This window comes from Lolium perenne, chromosome 7, assembly GCF_019359855.2.
Source record: "Lolium perenne isolate Kyuss_39 chromosome 7, Kyuss_2.0, whole genome shotgun sequence".
Classification (NCBI taxonomy): domain Eukaryota; kingdom Viridiplantae; phylum Streptophyta; class Magnoliopsida; order Poales; family Poaceae; genus Lolium; species Lolium perenne.
In genome coordinates this window covers 105,623,510-105,642,564 of record NC_067250.2, presented here as the reverse complement: position 1 = coordinate 105,642,564, position 19,055 = coordinate 105,623,510, and the positions used below count along the sequence as shown (strand labels likewise).

Genomic DNA, 19,055 nt, shown 5'->3' with positions numbered 1-19,055 from the left:
CACGCTACAGTTCACGTCAAAAAAAACATGCTACATTTGGCCATTCTAGCAGCACTACTACATTATCATTCAGCGTGTCGCTAGCTGCTCTGCTCCTGCTAGCCCAGCGCATCGCCAACCTGTGCTCCTGCTAGCACATTGCCGGCCCCTGTGCTCCTCCTAAGATCATTAGATCATCCAAAACAGAACTGAGATCATTAAGATGCCAAAGGCAGGCTGGAATCATAAAAATAAACTAGTTCATTATCTTCGTCATGAATATGGTTTATCACAAGAACTCACTTGTACATTCATAAAGAGAAACTTATCCAGGAGTAAGAAAGAGTATGGAGAGACTATATTGTCAAGCAATAACTGTTTAATACAAGCGGTGATAATATTTTCCAATATTCTTGACTATACTGTCGAGCGGATAAAGAGATGGTAGCTTCTGATCACTTGGAAGCTACAAGAACCAGGTAATCATCAAATGAAATAGACACTGAATATATCAGAGTCTAGCTACAAGGTTCAACAAGACCAAGCAAATTTCATATTCAGATGTCTCACTGTATGCAACAACAAAAGGTCAAGATCACTAGGTACAGCCAAAGTAAGTTGAGGTAGAAAGGATTGAAATAATTATCCAAAGGCTCACATGTTGCACAAGTCTACCCTATTCACTATTCAGCAAAAAGCTAAATACCACTTCTAGATACTAATCGCTCTATAGAAACCTGGGCACTAAAAGCAATCCAATAACTAGATGTCTGCCAGGAAGCAACATGGTACGGCCAGAAAATGTTTCAGAACATTATATTGTACAGTACAAGGATAGTTCACTAAGAGATGAGGACCCCAACAAAAATCTGAAATTACTAGCCATCTGCATTTACATCTGCAACCTACCCACCATAGCCCAACGTTACTAGCAGTCTAACAGTTGAATCAGATTCCTCTTTCCTTTTCTCTTTTCTTTAAACTACAAAGGAGATACTCCTTATATGGCTGCATCTGCTCAACTAAAAGCAATGAATCATGCAATGACCTATCTAGCAGACAAGCACCAAAGGGAGGGCAACGACGCGTACCCTGCAGCCTCCCATTTCTTCAAGCAATTGACTGACCTTGACGAATTGCGTCCGATCCCGCGGGAGACGAGAGCGGCGGCTGCGGACTCCGATCCATCTGTGGTGGCTGCGACTCCGATCCAGCCGGTGAAGAGAGCGATGGCGCAACAGACATGGCCGAGGAGAAGTCCTTGGTCAGGAATCAGGCGTCGGCTGCAGCTCCGAGGCGCCCGCCCTCGTGCTGAGACCCCGCGACGGGCCGACGAGCCGACGGGCGGCGACTCGCGACGGGGGGAGGGGCGGCGGCGTCGGCGGGGCGGCAGCTGCGGGGCGGTGGGGCGGCAGCTGCGGGGCGGTGGGGCGGCGGCTGTATGGCGGCGGCGTCGGCTGTGGGGCGGCGGCGTCGGTGGGCCGGCGGCTACGTGGCGTCGGCGGGCGCTCGTGGGAGAGTTCTTTCCGCTTTCTTTATCGAGATGTATCTCACAATTTGATCTGATTCTGATTCTCTTTTATTTGGAACACTGATTAAAACGTCCGTTCTGGAGCTTTTTTACGGTGTTATATCATTATAGAACTTACAGGAAATTTATCATAGATTTAATCAACGGTCACGAAAAATTATATTAGATGGAACCAAAATTCAATTAGACGGAACCAAAGTTCCATGCCAATCACCATAAAAGAGCTCTTTGAATATACAACATAGTATGTGTATCTATTATCATTCTATGTCTGGATAGTGGTTTTTATGATCTTTCTGCCTGTACATGTCTAGTATAAGTTTGTCTAGTTACCTGATATGTTTTTCAGATTTTTAGTATATGGTCTCAAAGTTAGTATATGGAAGTAGCACAGGTTGGTCTGCTTGTTTGCAAAGGTGGTTCGTTTTAGTTTTGTACTTTCTTCAATGAAACTGGGAGCTCGTTGGGGCTTCTCTTCTCTCTTTTTTTAAATTAAGTTTGAATAATTCAAACTTCTATGCTGAATTCAATTGGCATGTGATATATGTGATCATTTATTTGTATTTATATCTGTATGAGTGCAACCAAAGACTTAGGTAATGGTTTTAAATCTAAGTTTTGAATTTATCAAAAATTTGAAATGTACAAAAGCCATATTGAATCTTATTTCAATTCCTTCTGATGACCAAACTCAGTTTCATCACTAGAATTCAAACTCTCAATTGTAACTTAATTCTGAAAGTATTAAAATTCCCCCCATCTTGAGATGCATGATATGCAAATGCACATATTCTACTTCTACCCTTACCGAGTCCTATTCTCCGGGGTACTACATAATGCTACAACATGATTTGTTTGGGACCATACTTACCGTTTGGACCTCTTTGATTTAATGGATTTTTTATTGGAGATTTGTAGGAGTAGATTCTATAAATCTTTTTTCTACGAATGGCTATTTATTTGATTTGTCGGACTAATTTTGTAGTATAAATTATTTCAATGGAATTCTTTGCACTAGATTTTATAGAAAATCTAACATTCGTTCATGCCTCTTTTTCAGAATTATTTGTTTTTTCCAAGATAAATTAAACAAATTTGGGTTGATGTGATTTTCGGCTTATACATACAACACGGGCATCGTGCATGCCAGAACAAACTTAGCTAACAGCAAACCACACCGAGCTTCCAAAGAAAATACTGTGGATTTTTTTTTAAATTCAAACCATGCACCAATCTCAATCACGCCGAACACGCGCGCTTGCTTCGACTTAGCGTGTCAACCGGGCCCTGACGCAGCCTCCTCTGCTTCTCCGTCACGCGTGCCCTCGAGAAGAAAAACTCAAAAACTGCTGGCCTGAGAAATCTGGTCCTGCAACCAAGAGGCATCTAGCAGTGGTAGATCCTAGACGTACTAGATGCCGTCCGAGAAGTTGGGCGATCCACCCCACCGCCGTATCCTGGAGGTCGCCTCGCTTGCCTGCCCAGCCAGCAGAAATCAGGAAAGGACTCTCGTGGTTTCGTCGTCAGGGATTGACTGAAGGAAACGAAATCAAGCTGGCAAAAATTGCGCGCGAAAACTCACCTCCTTGTTCCAGTTGGTGCGCATGGTGATCGCCACCAGGATCACGGTCTGAAGGCCTACGCCGGTGAGCATGCCGCTCCACATTCCCTGGACGCCGAGCTGCAGCGGGAAGGCCATGGCGTACCCCACCGGGACGCCCACCCCGTAGTAGCACCCGAGGTTGACGTAGGCCACCAGCCACTGCCACCCGGCGCCGACGGCCACGCCGGACAGCACGGGCTGGACGCTGTTGAGGAGGAGCGAGAAGGCGAACACCACACCCAGGCTGGCCACGGCGTCCACCACCTCGGGGCTCTCGGTGAAGGGCGACCCGTAGACGTCGCGGAGGAGCAGGACGGCGACGAAGAAGGCCACCCCGATGGCGACGGAGGACATGAGCACCACCGCGATCGCGAACCTGGCCGCGCGCGGCCGCCCCGCGCCCAGCTCGTTCGACACCCGCACGCTGATTGCCGCGTTGAATCCCAAGAACACCATGATCTGCCACCCGAAAAGGTTTGTGCTGCATACAAACCCATAAGTGACGCACAATGTTTTTACTGCTCCCCAGTTTTTTTACTTAAGACTGCTCATAGTGGGAGTAACATAGGTAGTAACATCACACACCCCAAAGCATTTTGGTGACATGGCATGCCAATGAATGAAGAAAGAGAGTGAGGTGGTAACTAGCTATGTTACCATAACATCACACTTCTCAAGACAAAATGAGTCTACAATCTAATAAATATAACATGCATGACACCACATATATGTAACTATCCACTATGAAGGTAGTAACATAGGGTAGTAACATGTACTACTCTATGTTACTTCCCACTAAGTCAAGCTCTTGCTAGTAGCAGGTGCCAGTTTATGAACAGCTGACTGGCTCACCAGATGGAGACCGCGGCGACGGCGACCTGGGCATTCGGTAGGTTGCCCACGATAACTATGATGAACATGTAGAACCAGTACTCCAGGCTTCAATTCGCACCATCAACATCCATGGGCCATGGCAACATGCCAAACGTCAGGCACACATATGATATGATTGACTCGTTACTGTAGATCGATCATGGCGGCAGTTGGATCATAGGTATAGGTAGGCACCACCAGCCGGGCTGTGCCTGTACGTACCAGAGCATGATGGCTGAGCCGAGCGAGAGGCGGGCGAAGCTGACGAGCTCGGTCCAGGCGAGGGAGTCCAGCTCGAAGCCGTTCCAGGCACCGGGACAGTAGCCCATCACGATGTAGGCGAGCTGCCCCACCACGACGAGCCACCACGACGCGTTGAGGGCCACCGCGAGGCCGACGAGCCCCATCTGCATCGGCACTACCAGGAACCAGCTGAGCGCCACGTGGAACGCCAGCGCCGCGGCCGACACCGCCGCCATGGCCATCACCTTGCTCTGCGCCTGCAGGAACTTCTGGATGGGGAAGTTGAGCGCGTACGCGAACAGCTGCGGGATCATGTACAGCGAGAACCGCCCCGCTAGGACGGCGATCTCCTCGTCCTGGTGGAAGAAGCGCAGGATCGGCGTGGCGAAGAGGTACAGCGGCAACATGAGGACGGACATGGCGGTCAGAAGGATCCACGACCGCTGCAGGTACACGCCCAGCAGGCCGGGCTTCTTGGCGCCGTAGGCCTGCCCGCACAGTGTCTCCAGCGCGCTCCCCATGCCGTACATGATCCCGAAGGCCAGGCCGGCGATCACGGAGTTCTCGGTGGACACGGCGTCCAGCTCCAGCGTGGTGAGGTGGCCGGCGAGGACCTGCGTCACGCCGCCCAGCGAGTACTGCGCCAGCGACGTGAAGATGGCAGGCCCCGCTAGGAGCCACAGCCTCCGGTTCTCCTCCGCCGCGCGCCGCAGGAACGTCGGCACGCTACGGATCTCCTCCAGGTCGTCCTCCTCGCCACCGCCGGCCGACGCCAACATCGCCACCCTGAGCGCCTCATCATCGGCCCCACCACCAAACACGGCCATCGCCGAACGATGAATATCTCCAACCCCTCTAGCTCTTCTAGTCACAAGATCAACTAGATCGATCAACCGATTGCACGGATGCTAGCTAAGCTGGCCGGATGGAAACGCGCGCTGGCGCTACAAAGACCGATCAACCGATGCACATGTGCTGAGCGGACTGGAAAATGGGATATTGAGTATTTCATCAGTATATAATGCTGGAAGTACAGTGCCACTTGTGGAGCTTGCGGGAGCAGAGTGACAGCCTTAAGATTGGGACGCTCTCATTCCCACCTTTAGCTGAGAGCTCCACCGAGAGTACTGCCGGGCCGACCTGATGCCGATCTCACCGGCGTCACTGGTCGAGATGGGCGGAGGGGAGGCGCCGGAGTAGATAGGTTAGGTAGGTGTAGTGGCAGTTTGCCAGTAGGGGGCCTGGTGCCCGGTAGTTGGAGCGGAGGACGAGATCTGGCCGCCTGGATCTCTGTCGAACTAGGGTCTCTGCTTCTTGCTCTTCTTCTCCGGTGGTCAGAGGGGAGAGTGGAGAAGGAGACTGATGCTCTGAGTAATAAAGGAGTGGCGGTGATCCACCTGCTGCAGTGCGACCGTGGCGGGCAACGACTTTCCCTGGCCGGCCTTGGAGGCGAGGGGGGAAAAGCGCACCCGCTGGAGAGCAACGGCGTGGAGGAGCTCCTGGCCGGCCGTGGAGGCGAGGAGGAGCACAACTGCGTCTTTACTACTTCGACTGCTTCCTCGTGGTCTTATCTATGCCGCTTCTGGTGCAGTTGCAGTGCGCTGAAGCTGTTCCTCTCGATCGGCCGTGGAGGCGAGAGCGAGGACAACGACGGGGGTGCTGCTTCTCTACACTAGAGACGGTGCCACAAGTATCTCTGGTGGTTCTTCTACAAGCGCAACTACGCAGCTGGCACCATGGCCGCTGCGATCTACAGTCGGCAAGGCGGCTGCTACTCAACCTCCGTGACAGAGGCTTCTCCCTGTCCCTGTTGGAGCTCGACATCACCTCGCAGCCAAGTGATTGGTTCCCGGCAGCTTGGAGATAGCCGGCGGGGGTGGGTTCTCGCCGGAAGGAAGAGTTCGAGCATCTTCTCTCCGTTCCTTGGCGGCGACGCTTCGAGGAAGCCGGCGAGCGGTGGCGGTGAAGCTCCAGGACCTGATTGCTTTTTCATCTGTTGTTCTAGGGTGTGCTTTGTAAATTTGCAGGCCCTGTCCTCAAATACTAGGTTCTTTAGGGCAAGTGTTGTAAAGGACCTGTTTGCAATCTGTACCCGTCACGTGTCACTTTAATGAAATACTACCTTCTGTTTCAAAAAAAAAAGACAGCCTTAAGATTTGATTTATATCGGTTAGAAAAAAATGCCCGTGAGCTTACTTATAGTAGATGGGCCCATCATAACACAGAGTGGGCAAATAAAGTCCGAGCTACATGTAGCTTTTATTATTTTTAAAAATTCGAGAATTATAATTTTTAATTTAAAAAATATAAAATAGAATCCTAGATGTAGACAATAATAAAATCAAAAAACATGCAAAATTAAAATATGATTTTTAAATATATTTTAGGCTACATAAAAATGAAAAATGTGTGGATATGAGAATAGTGAATAATGCACATTTCAAAATTATAAAATTTGTCAGATTTTGTCATTTTTGTGTAACCTAGAATACAAAGAATTTCACTTTGAAATTTTGCACGGTTGTAGCATACATCATTGGCTACACCTAGGATTTTTTAGATCTTTTTTAACTTCAAAATATAAATTTTAGTTTTTAAATAATAAAGGGCTAGCTCGGTTGCCTTTTGCGGTTTTCGTATCGTAAATCAGTTTCTTAATGTTTCATAGAAAAATTAGGAAGTACACCATCAATCTCAAGTTCAAGATTTGCTCATCTAAGAAATGTTATTATAAGTCGATCAACCAATTGTAAGAAGCCCATACAATATAATAATTTTTGAAGAGCCAAACATATTCAGTAGCCTGCATTCTAGTACCACACAAGAAAAATAAAACAATACAATGCGAGGTTGAAGAAAAAAAACTGGCCTGCGTGAGCAAATTCTAGTTAGCTTGACTAGTTGAATACTCGTGCATAGTCACAGTCCTTTCAATTTCTTTACTCATCGCGCATGTAAATATATTGCACATGAAAACTCACCTGTGTAGAAAAGATAACCATATACTCCCTCCGTTCCAATTTAATTGATCCTTCTTCCTCCTTGCAATCACCAGACACGCGTAAGAGGAATTTTATGCATGTTTGCCTTCATTGATGTGTTAAACATGTCTTCCTGAGTGCATTGCTGAACAAGGTTTTGAACCCACACAAATCGTTGCGCCCATGTGACCATGTCACCAAAAATGCCGCAAGCTAACTGTCAAACTTTATCTTGGCAACCTCTCATTTCAAGTTGATTTGATTTTTTCCCAAACTTAAAGATCCAATATTTATTTTAATACATAAGTTGTCCAGTCTAAGTAATTATAAACCTATAGGGATATAAGTAGGTATGATCCCACTATTTTTTGCAAACAATTATTTTGAATGCATTTTACAAATGGATTCCAAACATATTTGAAAGGATTTAAGCAAAGGAGATGTTCATGCGTCCAGTATTTTCAGGAAAGCTTACCATGAAATGATCATCATTGTGCACTGGATATATCTGTAGGTATGATCTACAAGTAGGCATATGGCCCAACCTCTCTAACAGACATCTTATTGTGTATTATGGCCATTGGGGAATTGCTAGTGGTGGAACCATCAACCCCTGAGAACATTTACGTCATATTGAAAATACAAACCTCGCTTACTGCAATTCACACTTTTCTCTTTCTGTTATTTGTTTCACAACTTAAAAACACACTCTTTCAAACCAAACCTCACCTGGGATCAAAGACAGTTTTTAAGTAATTTTAGATAAATAGCAACACGGGACATAAATACATTAACTAGTAGCTCCTCATGGAGCGATACTCTTATTTTGAAACTAGCTACAATTTAATTGTGTACTTCCAGTCATCAGAAGGACTTCTCAGTCGGTCACCCATCCTCAACTCGCTCCAGGTCAAGCGCGCTTAACCTCGAAGTTCTATGGAGATGAGCTTCCAAAAAATAAGTTGCAACTTATTGATATGAGTATCCTATCAATCCTATTGAGCCCTGGGCTAGGATGACACAGCTATCTCGTTGCTCGCAACAAGTGGTAGTTTTTGTACTCAAATCTCAGCTTTCTATAAAATTATGGTATGATTTGACGTACTCTCGAAACAAAACAAAGCTACAAAAAATCTAAACGTTGATGTGTTTGAGTTTGGGGAAGGGGTGCAGTGAAGCAAAATAAAATGACATATCCTCGAGTTATTAGGGGGTGTATACACCCAAGCTCGATCAATCACAACTTTACTAGATAGAAACTGACGACAAAGTGTTGAGCCTGGGAAAAAATGTTTCCGCCCTCGCGTCGCTCTCGCGAGGGAGACTCGGGAGGCAACCGGAATGCTAGTCGCCGCCGCCACTCCCCTCCCTCCACCCCTCGCCGTTGCCGGAGGACGCCACCGGGGAGAAGCTTGCGCGGCCCACGGTGGTGGCGGGGCCCTCCCGTTGTGGTTCTCCTCGCTCTACACGGCTGCTGCCTCACGCGCGCCCCGCCATCATCGAGCTCCTCCTCGCCTCCTCTTCCTGCGTCGAATCCCGACCACCCCTGCGTCATGCCGTTCGCCACCATCAGGGCTGGTTTGTGCGGGATAGCTTGGGTGGCGCGCTAGGGTTTTAGCCACCGTGGGGGATGGGGGCGGGATCTGCATTTGCCAGTGGCAAGTAGGGATTTCCTGGTGGCCGTTGTTGCGGTGAGGGGGAGCTAGAGGTGTGAATCCCCTCTGGATTGAGTGCTCGGAGCTGGGATTTGCCAGGAATCCGTGGCTTGGAGGTTAGCTGGGCTTCCCTCCGGATAGCTCTGGCGACCTTTGGGGATGCTGTCGAGATCCCGAGTTCTCCGGGACAACCGGCCGTCAGTGCTCTGTGGAGTGGCTGATGGCGGGATCGGTTTGGCTCTCTCTTCGCTGCTTTGGCTGGCATGAATGTCGGTATGTAGGATGTGGAATTTGCAGAAGCACCGCAAGGCTTCGGCCACTGCTGGCCATGACGACGTCCATGGACACCGTTTCTCTCCTTGGAGACTTGGCCACGATGCTCATCGTGCTGCTCATTGCCAGCTACATGTGCGCATTTTCTGCTTCCTACTGATTTGCGTCATTTCTGTGTTCCTCCTTAGACTCCGGGTTGGTGATGCCTTACGTCAAGCTGGCTCGGCTTCTTCTATGTTGTCCTTCCCGGTTTGTGCGGTCGCTCTTGAGCCTAGGGAGGTTGTCGGAGGTGGTGCCTTGCCACGGGGAGGCACCGGTGTTTTTCACTAACCGATGGCCATCTTGGATTCTAGGGAAATGCCATTGGTGGAGCTTGGAGTGGGTGTTGGAGCATCCGCGAAAGTCTCGCACGGCCTTGTTTTGTGACGACAACGACAGCGCTCCCGAGCGTCGTTTCCCTTCCTGAAGGCGTTGTCATGATGCTCCCCCCTTGGAACCTGGGATCTCGCTCTCACAATGGTGCAGTTAGAAGATGCCCTGGTTGCTAGTGGTGTTTGTGATTCAAGCTATTTGGAGGTGCTAGTCTGATTTGGTGCTGCTTCTCGGAGTGGTGTCTCGGTGCTTGAAGTTTTAGGTCGAGCCGCTAGTGTTTAGTTGAGAACTCAGGCCTATAGGTTACAAGTAGATTGGAGCCTTGCCGTTTGTTCTTTTCTAGTTTTTCATATTTTCACACCATGTGCTTGGTACTCTGGCTGGTTGATAGCCTTGTTAATTAAAAAATGTGCTTATCGAGCCTTCCATTTTCAAAAAAAAAAACTTTACTAGATACAAACGAAGGATACCTAATTAACATCGAATTCCACATTACAAGCATGCCCATAACTGAACTAATCGCCGCGTTTACTGGAAAGCGCTGTGAAAACACATAATTCTCTTTCTTTTTCTCCCTGCTTACTCCACTGAATAAACACATTATCTATTGAATATGAGTGTGACGTTTTGGAGATCGGGTTATACGTGCAGCCGATCTCCGTTTTAAGTTTTCCATCTGTGTATACATCACGAAGGTTGATCTTCAGATTGAAGTATGTTGCAAACCGATCCAAACGCGCAAGACATTCATGGTAGTTATCAAATGCTCTGATCCGTCTTGCATATACAGACTGTTAATGGTGATTATCGGAGATAGTACGGAGTAGCGGAATAATTTACATTTGATTAAGCTCCAAAGCGGCTAGCCCAGTAACTCCTCTTTGTGAAGAGAAGATTCGGACTGGAACATTATTTTGATCTACTAATCTCTTAAGCTACTCGCTCCTAACTACCCTAATTACAGGCAAGCTCCCTTGTCTTAGGCTACTCCGTGCGAACTATCAAGCCCCCTTGATCCTTCTACTTCCTCCTCTTCTACATCGTGCCGCCGGCGTCGGCGCCGACCTTAGCCTTCCTCCGGCGCGCCCCACACGGCTGGGTGGCGTCGTAGATATCCGCGACCGATCGGCACCTCCTCTTCCTCCGCGGCCTCCCGCCCAGCTCCTGCTCGTCATCGTCGTCGTGGTCCTCTTTCATCGCGTGAACGACGAGGTCGTCTAACGCGGGTGCGGCGGGCGGCGCGTTGACGGACCGCGGGGAGGAGGACGAGGAGTAGCACACCGACGCTGCCGTCCCCGATCCATGCGGGGTGAAGGCCGCGCCGGTGGAGCAGCTGCTCTCGCTGAGGTGGACGAGCAGCTCGGCCGCCGCGAGCTCCAGCGCCGTGAACCGCGCCGGCGGGGACGGCCTGCGCCCGGCCGCCTCGACCGGCTTATGGCCACGGAGGGCTTGCTCCATGGTTGTGGCCGGCCGGTGGTTGCCTGGGTGGCTTAGGTTGCGCCGGGCGTGGAGGGGTCGCGCTCCGGTTAATTTCGTGTGCCGTGTAGTGTCGTGTGCCTCTTTCTCACTCTAACTTCGGGCCAAAGGTTAATTGTGTGTGTGGTGCGCCGTGACGGGGCAGAAACCGACTTGGGGCTATATATGCAAGATTGTGTACAGCCATTTCGCCATTCCCTTGCATAATGAAATACTGATGGGTCCATCCTGTAAAATACCACCATATAGTTCAGAGGTGGACATATTCTGTAGAACTTTGAGGCATTCGTGTGGAATTTGAGCTTCTCTGTGGTGGAGATAGTCGGAGGAGCATATGGCTGCCACGTCATGTCACCGCACTTCGCGTGGTGCGCAATCGATCGGGGGTTCTGGTTGGGCCTTATGCAAAAAAAAAAAAAAAATGGTTTAAGTATATCCGTCGGCGTTGTTGCAGCTGGGTTTTTTTTGGCAGAGTTACAACTGAAATTTCGTCCAGCTGCAAATTATATTTGGCTCTATCTATTCTTCGGCTGCATGGTTTTATTTTCCCGACTATGAGGTGGAGAAAAATTAACCTCGTGTGCTTCCTTTTGACGTTGGTAAGCGACGAAATGAAGGGAACCATCAACAACACATGGTTGCACTCTGCATTCTGCAAGTGACCCTCATAGGTCAATACAAGAGCATCTCTAATCCATCCATATAATTTAAAGAGTAAAGTCTGTTTTAAACCCTGAACTTGTAGAAATAGTCTGAGTCCAACCCTAAACTCCCAATCCCTGAATTATGGACCCTGAACTCACAATTCCTGGCCACCAGAGCCAAATCCCGTTTTCCAAACAGGACTAGCACATGTGGCTCGCAACAGCGCCGGGATCGCTTGGTCACCATGCCACATGGGACTTGTGGGACCAAAGATATTGGGCCGACCGACCGGGTTCTTTGTTGTCTCTCTCCTTCTCTCGAACCATCCCCCATCGGAAAAAGAAGAACGGAGGAGAGGGACGGCCACCAGCATACGAAGGGAAAGAATAGGACACCGACAAGAGGAAGAGGAGACCGGCGGCGGAAGGGAAGAAGAGGCCGGCGGCGGAAGGGAAGAAGAGGCCGGCGGAAGGGAAGGAGGAGATGGTCGGGTCCCGACCGGCGGCGGAAGGGAAGGAGGAGACCGGCGGCGGAAGGGAAGGAGGAGACCGGCGGCGAGTCCTTGACATGCCGCGGAAGGGAAAGAGGCGAGGGGCGGCGCTCGGGTTCTCCTTGGCCTCCGCTGGCAGCGCTAGGCGACACGTTGTCGCCGTACTTCAAACGGAGGAGGTTGGCGGCCGGCAGGCGATGCGCGTATGCTGCCTGTGCGGCACTCCCAGCGTAGGCGCCGACTGGGTCACTCCAGTACTTCAACGAGATTGTAAGTAAATTGCTAACTCAAAGTTTTCGAATAGGGGAAGAAGAATATCAGATGTGAGTTATCAGTTGTAGTGCTTATCAAATGCAGTGGTTATGAATTAATTGCGCTGAAATTTTAGTGTTTATCAGCAAGTGTCACTATGGTTATCTTACGATTTGCAGTGATTTGTGAATCTAAATTGCGGTTATTATGAAGGAGCTACGGAATTTCCATTAAAATGCAGCAAGGTTTTGTGCATATGCTTACAACATAACACAACTACAAAGTATTATGACATTGCGACAGAAATAGCCGTATTGGCATGCCAGTATATCAAACTCTAAGATCCACTTATAATCAGGATTAATACAAATAAAAAGTACACCATGTTCGATAATAAAACTGAAAACAAGTAAAGACAATCACTTCTTTGCCTTCTTTTTATTGACATCATTTATATGGCCTTCAGTCTTTCTCTTTCCATTGGCATGAAGTTCATGGTTTCTATTGACCTGGCCATCAGTTTGTGCTTGCTGGAAAACAAAAAATAATTATGGTTTGCAACAATTAGACATCATTTGAAAAATAATTTTACAAGTAGTTAACAAATAAACTATACCTCAGATGCCTTCATTTTCTTCCCCGCCTTCGCTAGGAAAGCATTCTTCTTTTGCCCTCTTTCGGGATTTTTTTTACATGAGCTTTTATTATGTCTAGTCGCACCGCAAAGTCCGCACTTGATTTTAGTGCCATGCCGAGTCATTTTTGTCCCTTTAGGTTTTTCACCTTCTTCTCTCCTCCTATCATTCTTCTTAGGCCTCCCAGGCATCCTTACGTAACCTGGTGCTTGTGGCCTAGGGTTCTGAGATACAGGCCACTTTTCCTGCCCTTCAACTGGTTGCAAACAATGCTCGTAAATTTTTTTGAACTCTTCAATTGAGTAGCACTTGTCGACGTAATCATCCACGACTCTACCACACTTGTAGATTGCAATGATAGCATGACAGCAAGGTAGCCCTGCTAGCTGAAAGTACCCACAAGAACATGTCCTATTTTCCAAGTTTACGGTATACCTCCTTCCTCTACCACTCAAATGTTTGACCTCAAATCCCTCCTTACCATTCCAGAGCACTTCAAGGAATTGAGTTCTTTTGATACTGACCTTGAGCTTTTTGAATATGTTTGGGCAAATAGAACCATGCCACTTCTCACTTTTGGTTCTATTTTCTTGAATTCTAAGAGTCACTTTGCATCTTATTTTCTCCAGCATTGAAATGATCGGATAGAATCTTGATTCAATTATTGCATGATTGAATGATTCACATAAGTTATTGTCTACTGATTCACACTTCACTCCAACATGAAAGAATGCTCTGGCCCAGTGCTTAGGCTCGGTTTTCATGATATCCTTGGCACCTTCAGTAGTTTCCTGCGCTAGCTTTGCTTTATAATACATGAAATCTTCTCTGTTTGCAGCTTTGGCAATGGCCCAAAACTTTTTCTGCAAGGCATGAGCCCGATGCTTCTTCCTCCAGTTGGCATATATGTGCCTAGCACACATTCTATGGTTTGCCTTAGGTAAATAAGCTCGCATGCTGCTAATCAAGCCCTACAGAGACAAAATTATAAAATTAACCCACGAATATCACTTAATTCTCATATAGGACATAATTAAGTATACCATAAGTAAATTCATAATTCAGTACCTTTTGTTGGTCAGAAATGAAGACCCAGCCCGCCCCGTCATCATTTATATTTAAATCCTTTATCAAAAGGCCAAGAAACACCTGGGATCCAAACACACAGCGATGGTACTACATGGGTTGCTCCTAAGTAGTTCTAGTTGATAGTCAAACACTTTTGTGTACTCCCCTACCATCCCTTCTAGTAACTTGTCCATCACTATTTTCTTTGCAGCCTTACAGTTTGATGTGGATACATCACAAAAAAAGTCCTTCAAGACTGTAGACTTGATGCTCTCAATCTTCCATGTTGGATTGGCCAACAAGAAGTGCTCATACTTTTCTGCAATAACTTTGGCTGTCACTAGTTTGTTATCCCTGTTTGGTGCACAGTAGTGTTCATATTCATATGTTAACACCTGAAATCTCGAACACCTGCTTCTCTTTGCAGCATAGATGATCCATGGACAGCCAGGCCAACCACATTTGGCCCTTACCCTATCTTCTTCTGATTTCAGGAAAACTATGTCCCTATGAGTAACTAGGCCATATTTTACAACAGCCTTCCTCATCTGATGCTTGCTTCTGAATACCATTCCCAAACTGAAATGAGGAATTTCTGTTTTGGGATCATATTTTGTAAACTTGGTCTTCCTTCTCACAATTCGGCCATCTTCCTCATCAGTGACATCATCATATGAGTAGTCTTCGCTACCCGAGTCAAACTCTTCCTCCATGTTCTGTTCTTCCACGAGTTCCTCCACATTAGCCACTAGCTCAATAGGAACGAGGCCAGATGAATCACCCTCAACCCATCTCTGTGAATCTCTAATTTTCTTCTTGTACTGTCTTGCATGCCTTCTCAACTCTACAACTTCATCATCCTCCCCACTATCATCGGTTAGATCAATAGGCACATAGTCACTGTCTTCACTTTCAGTTTCAGAATTATTAGAAGGACCAACCTCTGCCTGTTGTGCTTCTGTACCTCCTGTTGTAGCAACACTCACATTCTGCACAATGTCTTGAGTGCCATGTTGTGAACCTGGATTGAAAACTTGTGAACTGCCTATGATGATATCTTGGATCCTTTGGTTAGTAACCTCTGCAGTAATAATAACATCGGGCTCCTCTACTTCACTAGCACTTCCAATCTCATCTTCAAAGTTATTGCCGCTTTCATCACTGCTATGTGTTTCATCCTCCCCATGATATTCCACATAAAGGTCAGCCACTCCTCCATGGGTGATGTGGTCAGAGATCTTAATACAACCATTGTCATCACATAGAAATACCAGCCCCTCTGACATGGCTCTACCAGGAACCAGAAAGTAGGACTTCATTGATTTCTTGACATCGGTATGATCTGTTAGGTGGCCTTTGATCTCCCTGAAAGACAACTTGTTGCGCTCTATGATTGACATCCCTTCGTCACCTCCAACGTAATCTAACTGAGGCCCAATGCGCACAAACTTCCCACCAAAGTGAAATCGAACATCAAGCATATCAGCCGACTCCATGTACTGCATTGTGAACATAATTTCAGTCATTATTTCAATGGAAAAAACTAATTGCCAGAATTTTTTGTCACTATTGCCTACTGGATTCAGGTAGAGAAGAATGTCAAGAATACTAGCTTTGTTACCATATGCAAGTTCAGCATAAATCAAGAACTACGAAGTAAAAAAAACAGGGAAGGCTATAGTATCATTCAATCGTTATTATACTGTAAGGTTAAGCATAAGCCAGACTGTTGGTTTCATGCTGTTTAACTCTAAACTTCAGCATATCAATATTACTGTTGTATCACTAGCGTATCAATATTTCAATCGAATTTGAATCACACTGTTTAATTGTTTATCAATTACAGTCTAAGACTGACGAACCAAAAGTAGGTGCAGCAGGAATATACCTCCTATTACGGAACATAAGAGATCTAGTGCAAGTAAAAGGAAGAGACATCAATAGATTAAATAACTATGAATCAACTAGTGGGCACATGCCCTTGCATAAGTAAGAGAACAAACTGGTTGTATTAATCCTCACCTGATTAATCTAGTAAAGCTGAAGACCTCAGCCGATCTAAGCCTATGAGCAAAACCAAACCAACCAGAATGGAGATGGAAAGAAACGACTCCAGGCTGAGATCAAACAAACGATTCCAGGCTCAGATCGTGTACAAGCTGCCGCGATCAACTCCTTTTCGCCATTGCCGCCGCGATCAACTCCTTCTCGCCATTGCCGTCGCGGCGAGGGAAATCAGGAAATGAGACGAGGGTTTGGCAGTTGGGCCAATCACCTTTTCATGTACAGGGACGAGGTCGTGGTTGCCTATTGGGCCGATTGGCCCATGAGTCCGTGAGTCCTGGAGACGTAGCAATCCCAGTGTATGTGAGCCACGTCTGGTAATCCTGGCGTGAAACGAGGTTTGAGGGGCTAATGACCAGGAATGGTGAGTTTAGGGTCCAGAATTCAGGGATTGGGAGTTCAGGATTCGGCTCAGACTACTCCTACAAGTTCAGGGTTCGGCTCAGACTACTCCTACAAGTTCAGGGTTTAAAACAGACTTTACTCTAATTTAAAGGAGAAAACGATTGGAGCAACTTAGAGAAGCAAATTTTCTCCTCTAAACTTAGCGCCGTGGAATCGATCCTCCAAAAGTTTACGGGAGAAAACATAACTTGCCACATTCATACATGACAACATAACAAAAGATGGTTCATGATACATATAAAGTAGCACAAATTGATAGCACATTCATCATCATCCTCATACCTCCTCCACTAGTCATCTTCTTCCTGAAACCTCCTCCTATTGTAGCGCATGGCTAGAGCCGACTACCTACTCGTTATCGATGGCAAGGATCGACCATCTGCACTTGTCCTTTGGTTGAAGTTGACATGGATCCCTTCCCAAAATTGGTTGAATGCTTGCTTATCTACAATAAGTGTTTCATCATGACATATGAAGTATAAATCGTTGTCCTCATCCTCAGTCCATTTTCTTTGTCTCTTCTTCTTGCTATGAATTTGAACAACCAAACGTCTTGTTCATCCGCTGAAATTCACCAAATTTCTCAAACAAAAAGGGGTTGAAAATCATACATTGGAGAATTGGGTATCCAAGGATCATCTTCTTCATCCGCCGGTGCCGGAGCTGGGGCAGGGGCAAGGGCTGCAACCAGCGTCGGAGGTGATGCGGTGCCGAAGCTGGTGCCGGTGCGGTTGCTGCCACCGACGCTCGCATGAGGTCCTTCAACCGTAAATCCGGCGACTTGTAGCGGCGTGAGGACAAAGAAGCCATACCGGAGGTGCACGGCCACGTGTATCTGGCCGTGAATTCCATCGAGTACCTTGTGCGCGGCGGAGGTGTAGATCACGGCCGGGATAGTTACACTGGCCAAAGGGAACTCGACGACCGCGGGGGCTACGGGACGAACGGACGACAAGGTCGTAGCTGAAAAATGCCCTCCTGGCGGCTGCGCGACGACCGGATGGCGACAATCCGGCGTCTCCGCCGCCGGGAGAAGTTCATCGGAATCCGGCCACGGACCTCGACCTCTGGCACCAACTCGACGAACGTGGTCGGTCTGCACCACCTCCATCCCCTCTGGCAGCTTTTCCCGACCCAAATCAACCTCACAGCGGCTGGAGATGAGCTTTCTTTTGGTTCCGGCCGGCGGTGGGCAGTGGCAGAGCTATTTGAAGCCTGCAATTAGCGGCAAAACCAGTATGTGCACCCCTCTAGACACTGATTAGTGCACCCGTGTGGCTCAAATTCATTGCAGTTTTAGACTAGCCTGGAGCAATGCACCCTGATTAGTTTTGCTCTAGCACCGCCACTGGCGGTGGGATCCACCTCGATGCGGCGGCTCCAGGGGCGATTCCGGCGATGGCTAGTACCGGCGATAGGGGCAGATAGGGGGAAAGGGCTGCGGTGCTTCGGGTAGTCGGTGGAGGGAAAAGGTGGCCGGCGGCAGCAACGCCGGCGGAAATGGTGCCGCTGGGCGGTGAGGCAGTGACGACGGCATGGAGGAGAAAAATATGCGAATCAAGGCCCATGAACGCGTATATTTACGAGCCGCAGAGGCCGACTCCTAATTTTTTTATCCTCTAAGGCTATTTGGGGTTGGGTTAGAGACGGTTCTAGCCGTTAGAGGAGAAAATATACTCCTCTAACGATTGAAAGGGGATGGGTTAAAGATGCTCTAATACATGTAAAATAAGCCCATCAACCAAGTGGCCCAAAGGAACAAACATAAGTCGAAACAAGCCCCAGTTGAAAGAGACAACAACACTCACCTACAACCGCTATTAGAAACGAAGTAAAAGGGATTCTTCACGTTACTAATGAGTCTCTGAATGATTAATATCTTGGCTTACCATATGATGTAGGGAAGTCAAAGAATGGTGCATTCAAGTATCTAAAGGATAGGGTTTGAAAGAAAATGCAGGGATGGATAGAAAAAATATTCTCAGCTCGAGGTAAAGAGGTTCTTATTAAATCTGTTGCACAATCAGTACCTGTTTTCTCCATGTCTTATTTTAAACTCCCATGGAGTATAGGTGAGCACATTAATTCTTTGATAAGGAAATTTTGGTGGGGATGCAAGGAATGGAAAAGGAAGCCAGATTGGGTATCTTAGGATGTGATGATTCAACCTAAGTATATGGGAGGCCTTGGTTTAAGAGACTTGGAGTGTTTTAATCTTACTGTGCTAGCTCGACGGGCTTGGAGGATTCTCCATGATGCTTTGTCTTTGAGTGTAACACTATTGAAGGCTATTTGTTTCTTTAATGGTAATCTCCTTGAAGCACAGCTTGGAAGCTCACCCTCTGAGGTTTGGTGTGCTATCTGTGAAGAGGCTGGAGTGTTGAAACATGAATTGTAAAGAGAATTGGTGACAGAAGGACCACAAATATTTGGGAGCATAATTGGATCTCGCGTAAAGAATTCATGAGACCAATCACGGTAAGACGAGATAAAGATGAAGAGCTGGTGAG

General features: G+C 47.4%; 2 protein-coding genes and 1 long non-coding RNA gene across 3 annotated transcripts; all 3 read right to left on the bottom strand.

Annotated features, from left to right (window-relative positions):
• Positions 1-222: 222 nt before the first annotated feature.
• On the bottom strand, positions 223-1,517 carry LOC127316412 (uncharacterized). Its single transcript, XR_007860320.1, has 2 exons — positions 1,107-1,517; positions 223-445 (listed from the first exon to the last, which is right to left on the bottom strand). It is a non-coding gene; the product is annotated as an uncharacterized lncRNA (long non-coding RNA).
• Positions 1,518-2,592: 1,075 nt separating this feature from the next.
• Positions 2,593-5,305, bottom strand: LOC127316411 (protein DETOXIFICATION 33). The gene is made up of 4 exons (XM_051346799.2): positions 4,209-5,305; positions 3,966-4,052; positions 3,093-3,594; positions 2,593-2,987 (listed from the first exon to the last, which is right to left on the bottom strand). The coding sequence occupies exons 1-4, from the start codon at positions 5,054-5,056 to the stop codon at positions 2,922-2,924; spliced, it is 1,503 nt and encodes a 500-aa protein (XP_051202759.1). The 5' UTR covers positions 5,057-5,305; the 3' UTR covers positions 2,593-2,921.
• Positions 5,306-10,256: 4,951 nt separating this feature from the next.
• On the bottom strand, positions 10,257-11,183 carry LOC127316413 (uncharacterized). The gene has a single exon (XM_051346800.2). The coding sequence runs from the start codon at positions 10,966-10,968 to the stop codon at positions 10,546-10,548; it is 423 nt and encodes a 140-aa protein (XP_051202760.1). The 5' UTR covers positions 10,969-11,183; the 3' UTR covers positions 10,257-10,545.
• Positions 11,184-19,055: the final 7,872 nt, after the last annotated feature.

What these genes read in the sequence shown, in the direction of transcription:
- LOC127316411 (XM_051346799.2), bottom strand. Translation starts at nt 5,056, where the DNA reads ATGGCCGTGTTTGGTGGTGGGGCCGATGATGAGGCGCTCAGGGTGGCG. An exon ending in GGCTCAGCCATCATGCTCTG is followed by an intron (nt 4,053 to 4,208) that starts GTACGTACAGGC and finishes TGCGAATTGAAG; the next exon opens with CCTGGAGTACTGGTTCTACA. An exon ending in GTCGCCGCGGTCTCCATCTG is followed by an intron (nt 3,595 to 3,965) that starts GTGAGCCAGTCA and finishes GTTTGTATGCAG; the next exon opens with CACAAACCTTTTCGGGTGGC.
- LOC127316413 (XM_051346800.2), bottom strand. Translation starts at nt 10,968, where the DNA reads ATGGAGCAAGCCCTCCGTGGCCATAAGCCGGTCGAGGCGGCCGGGCGC.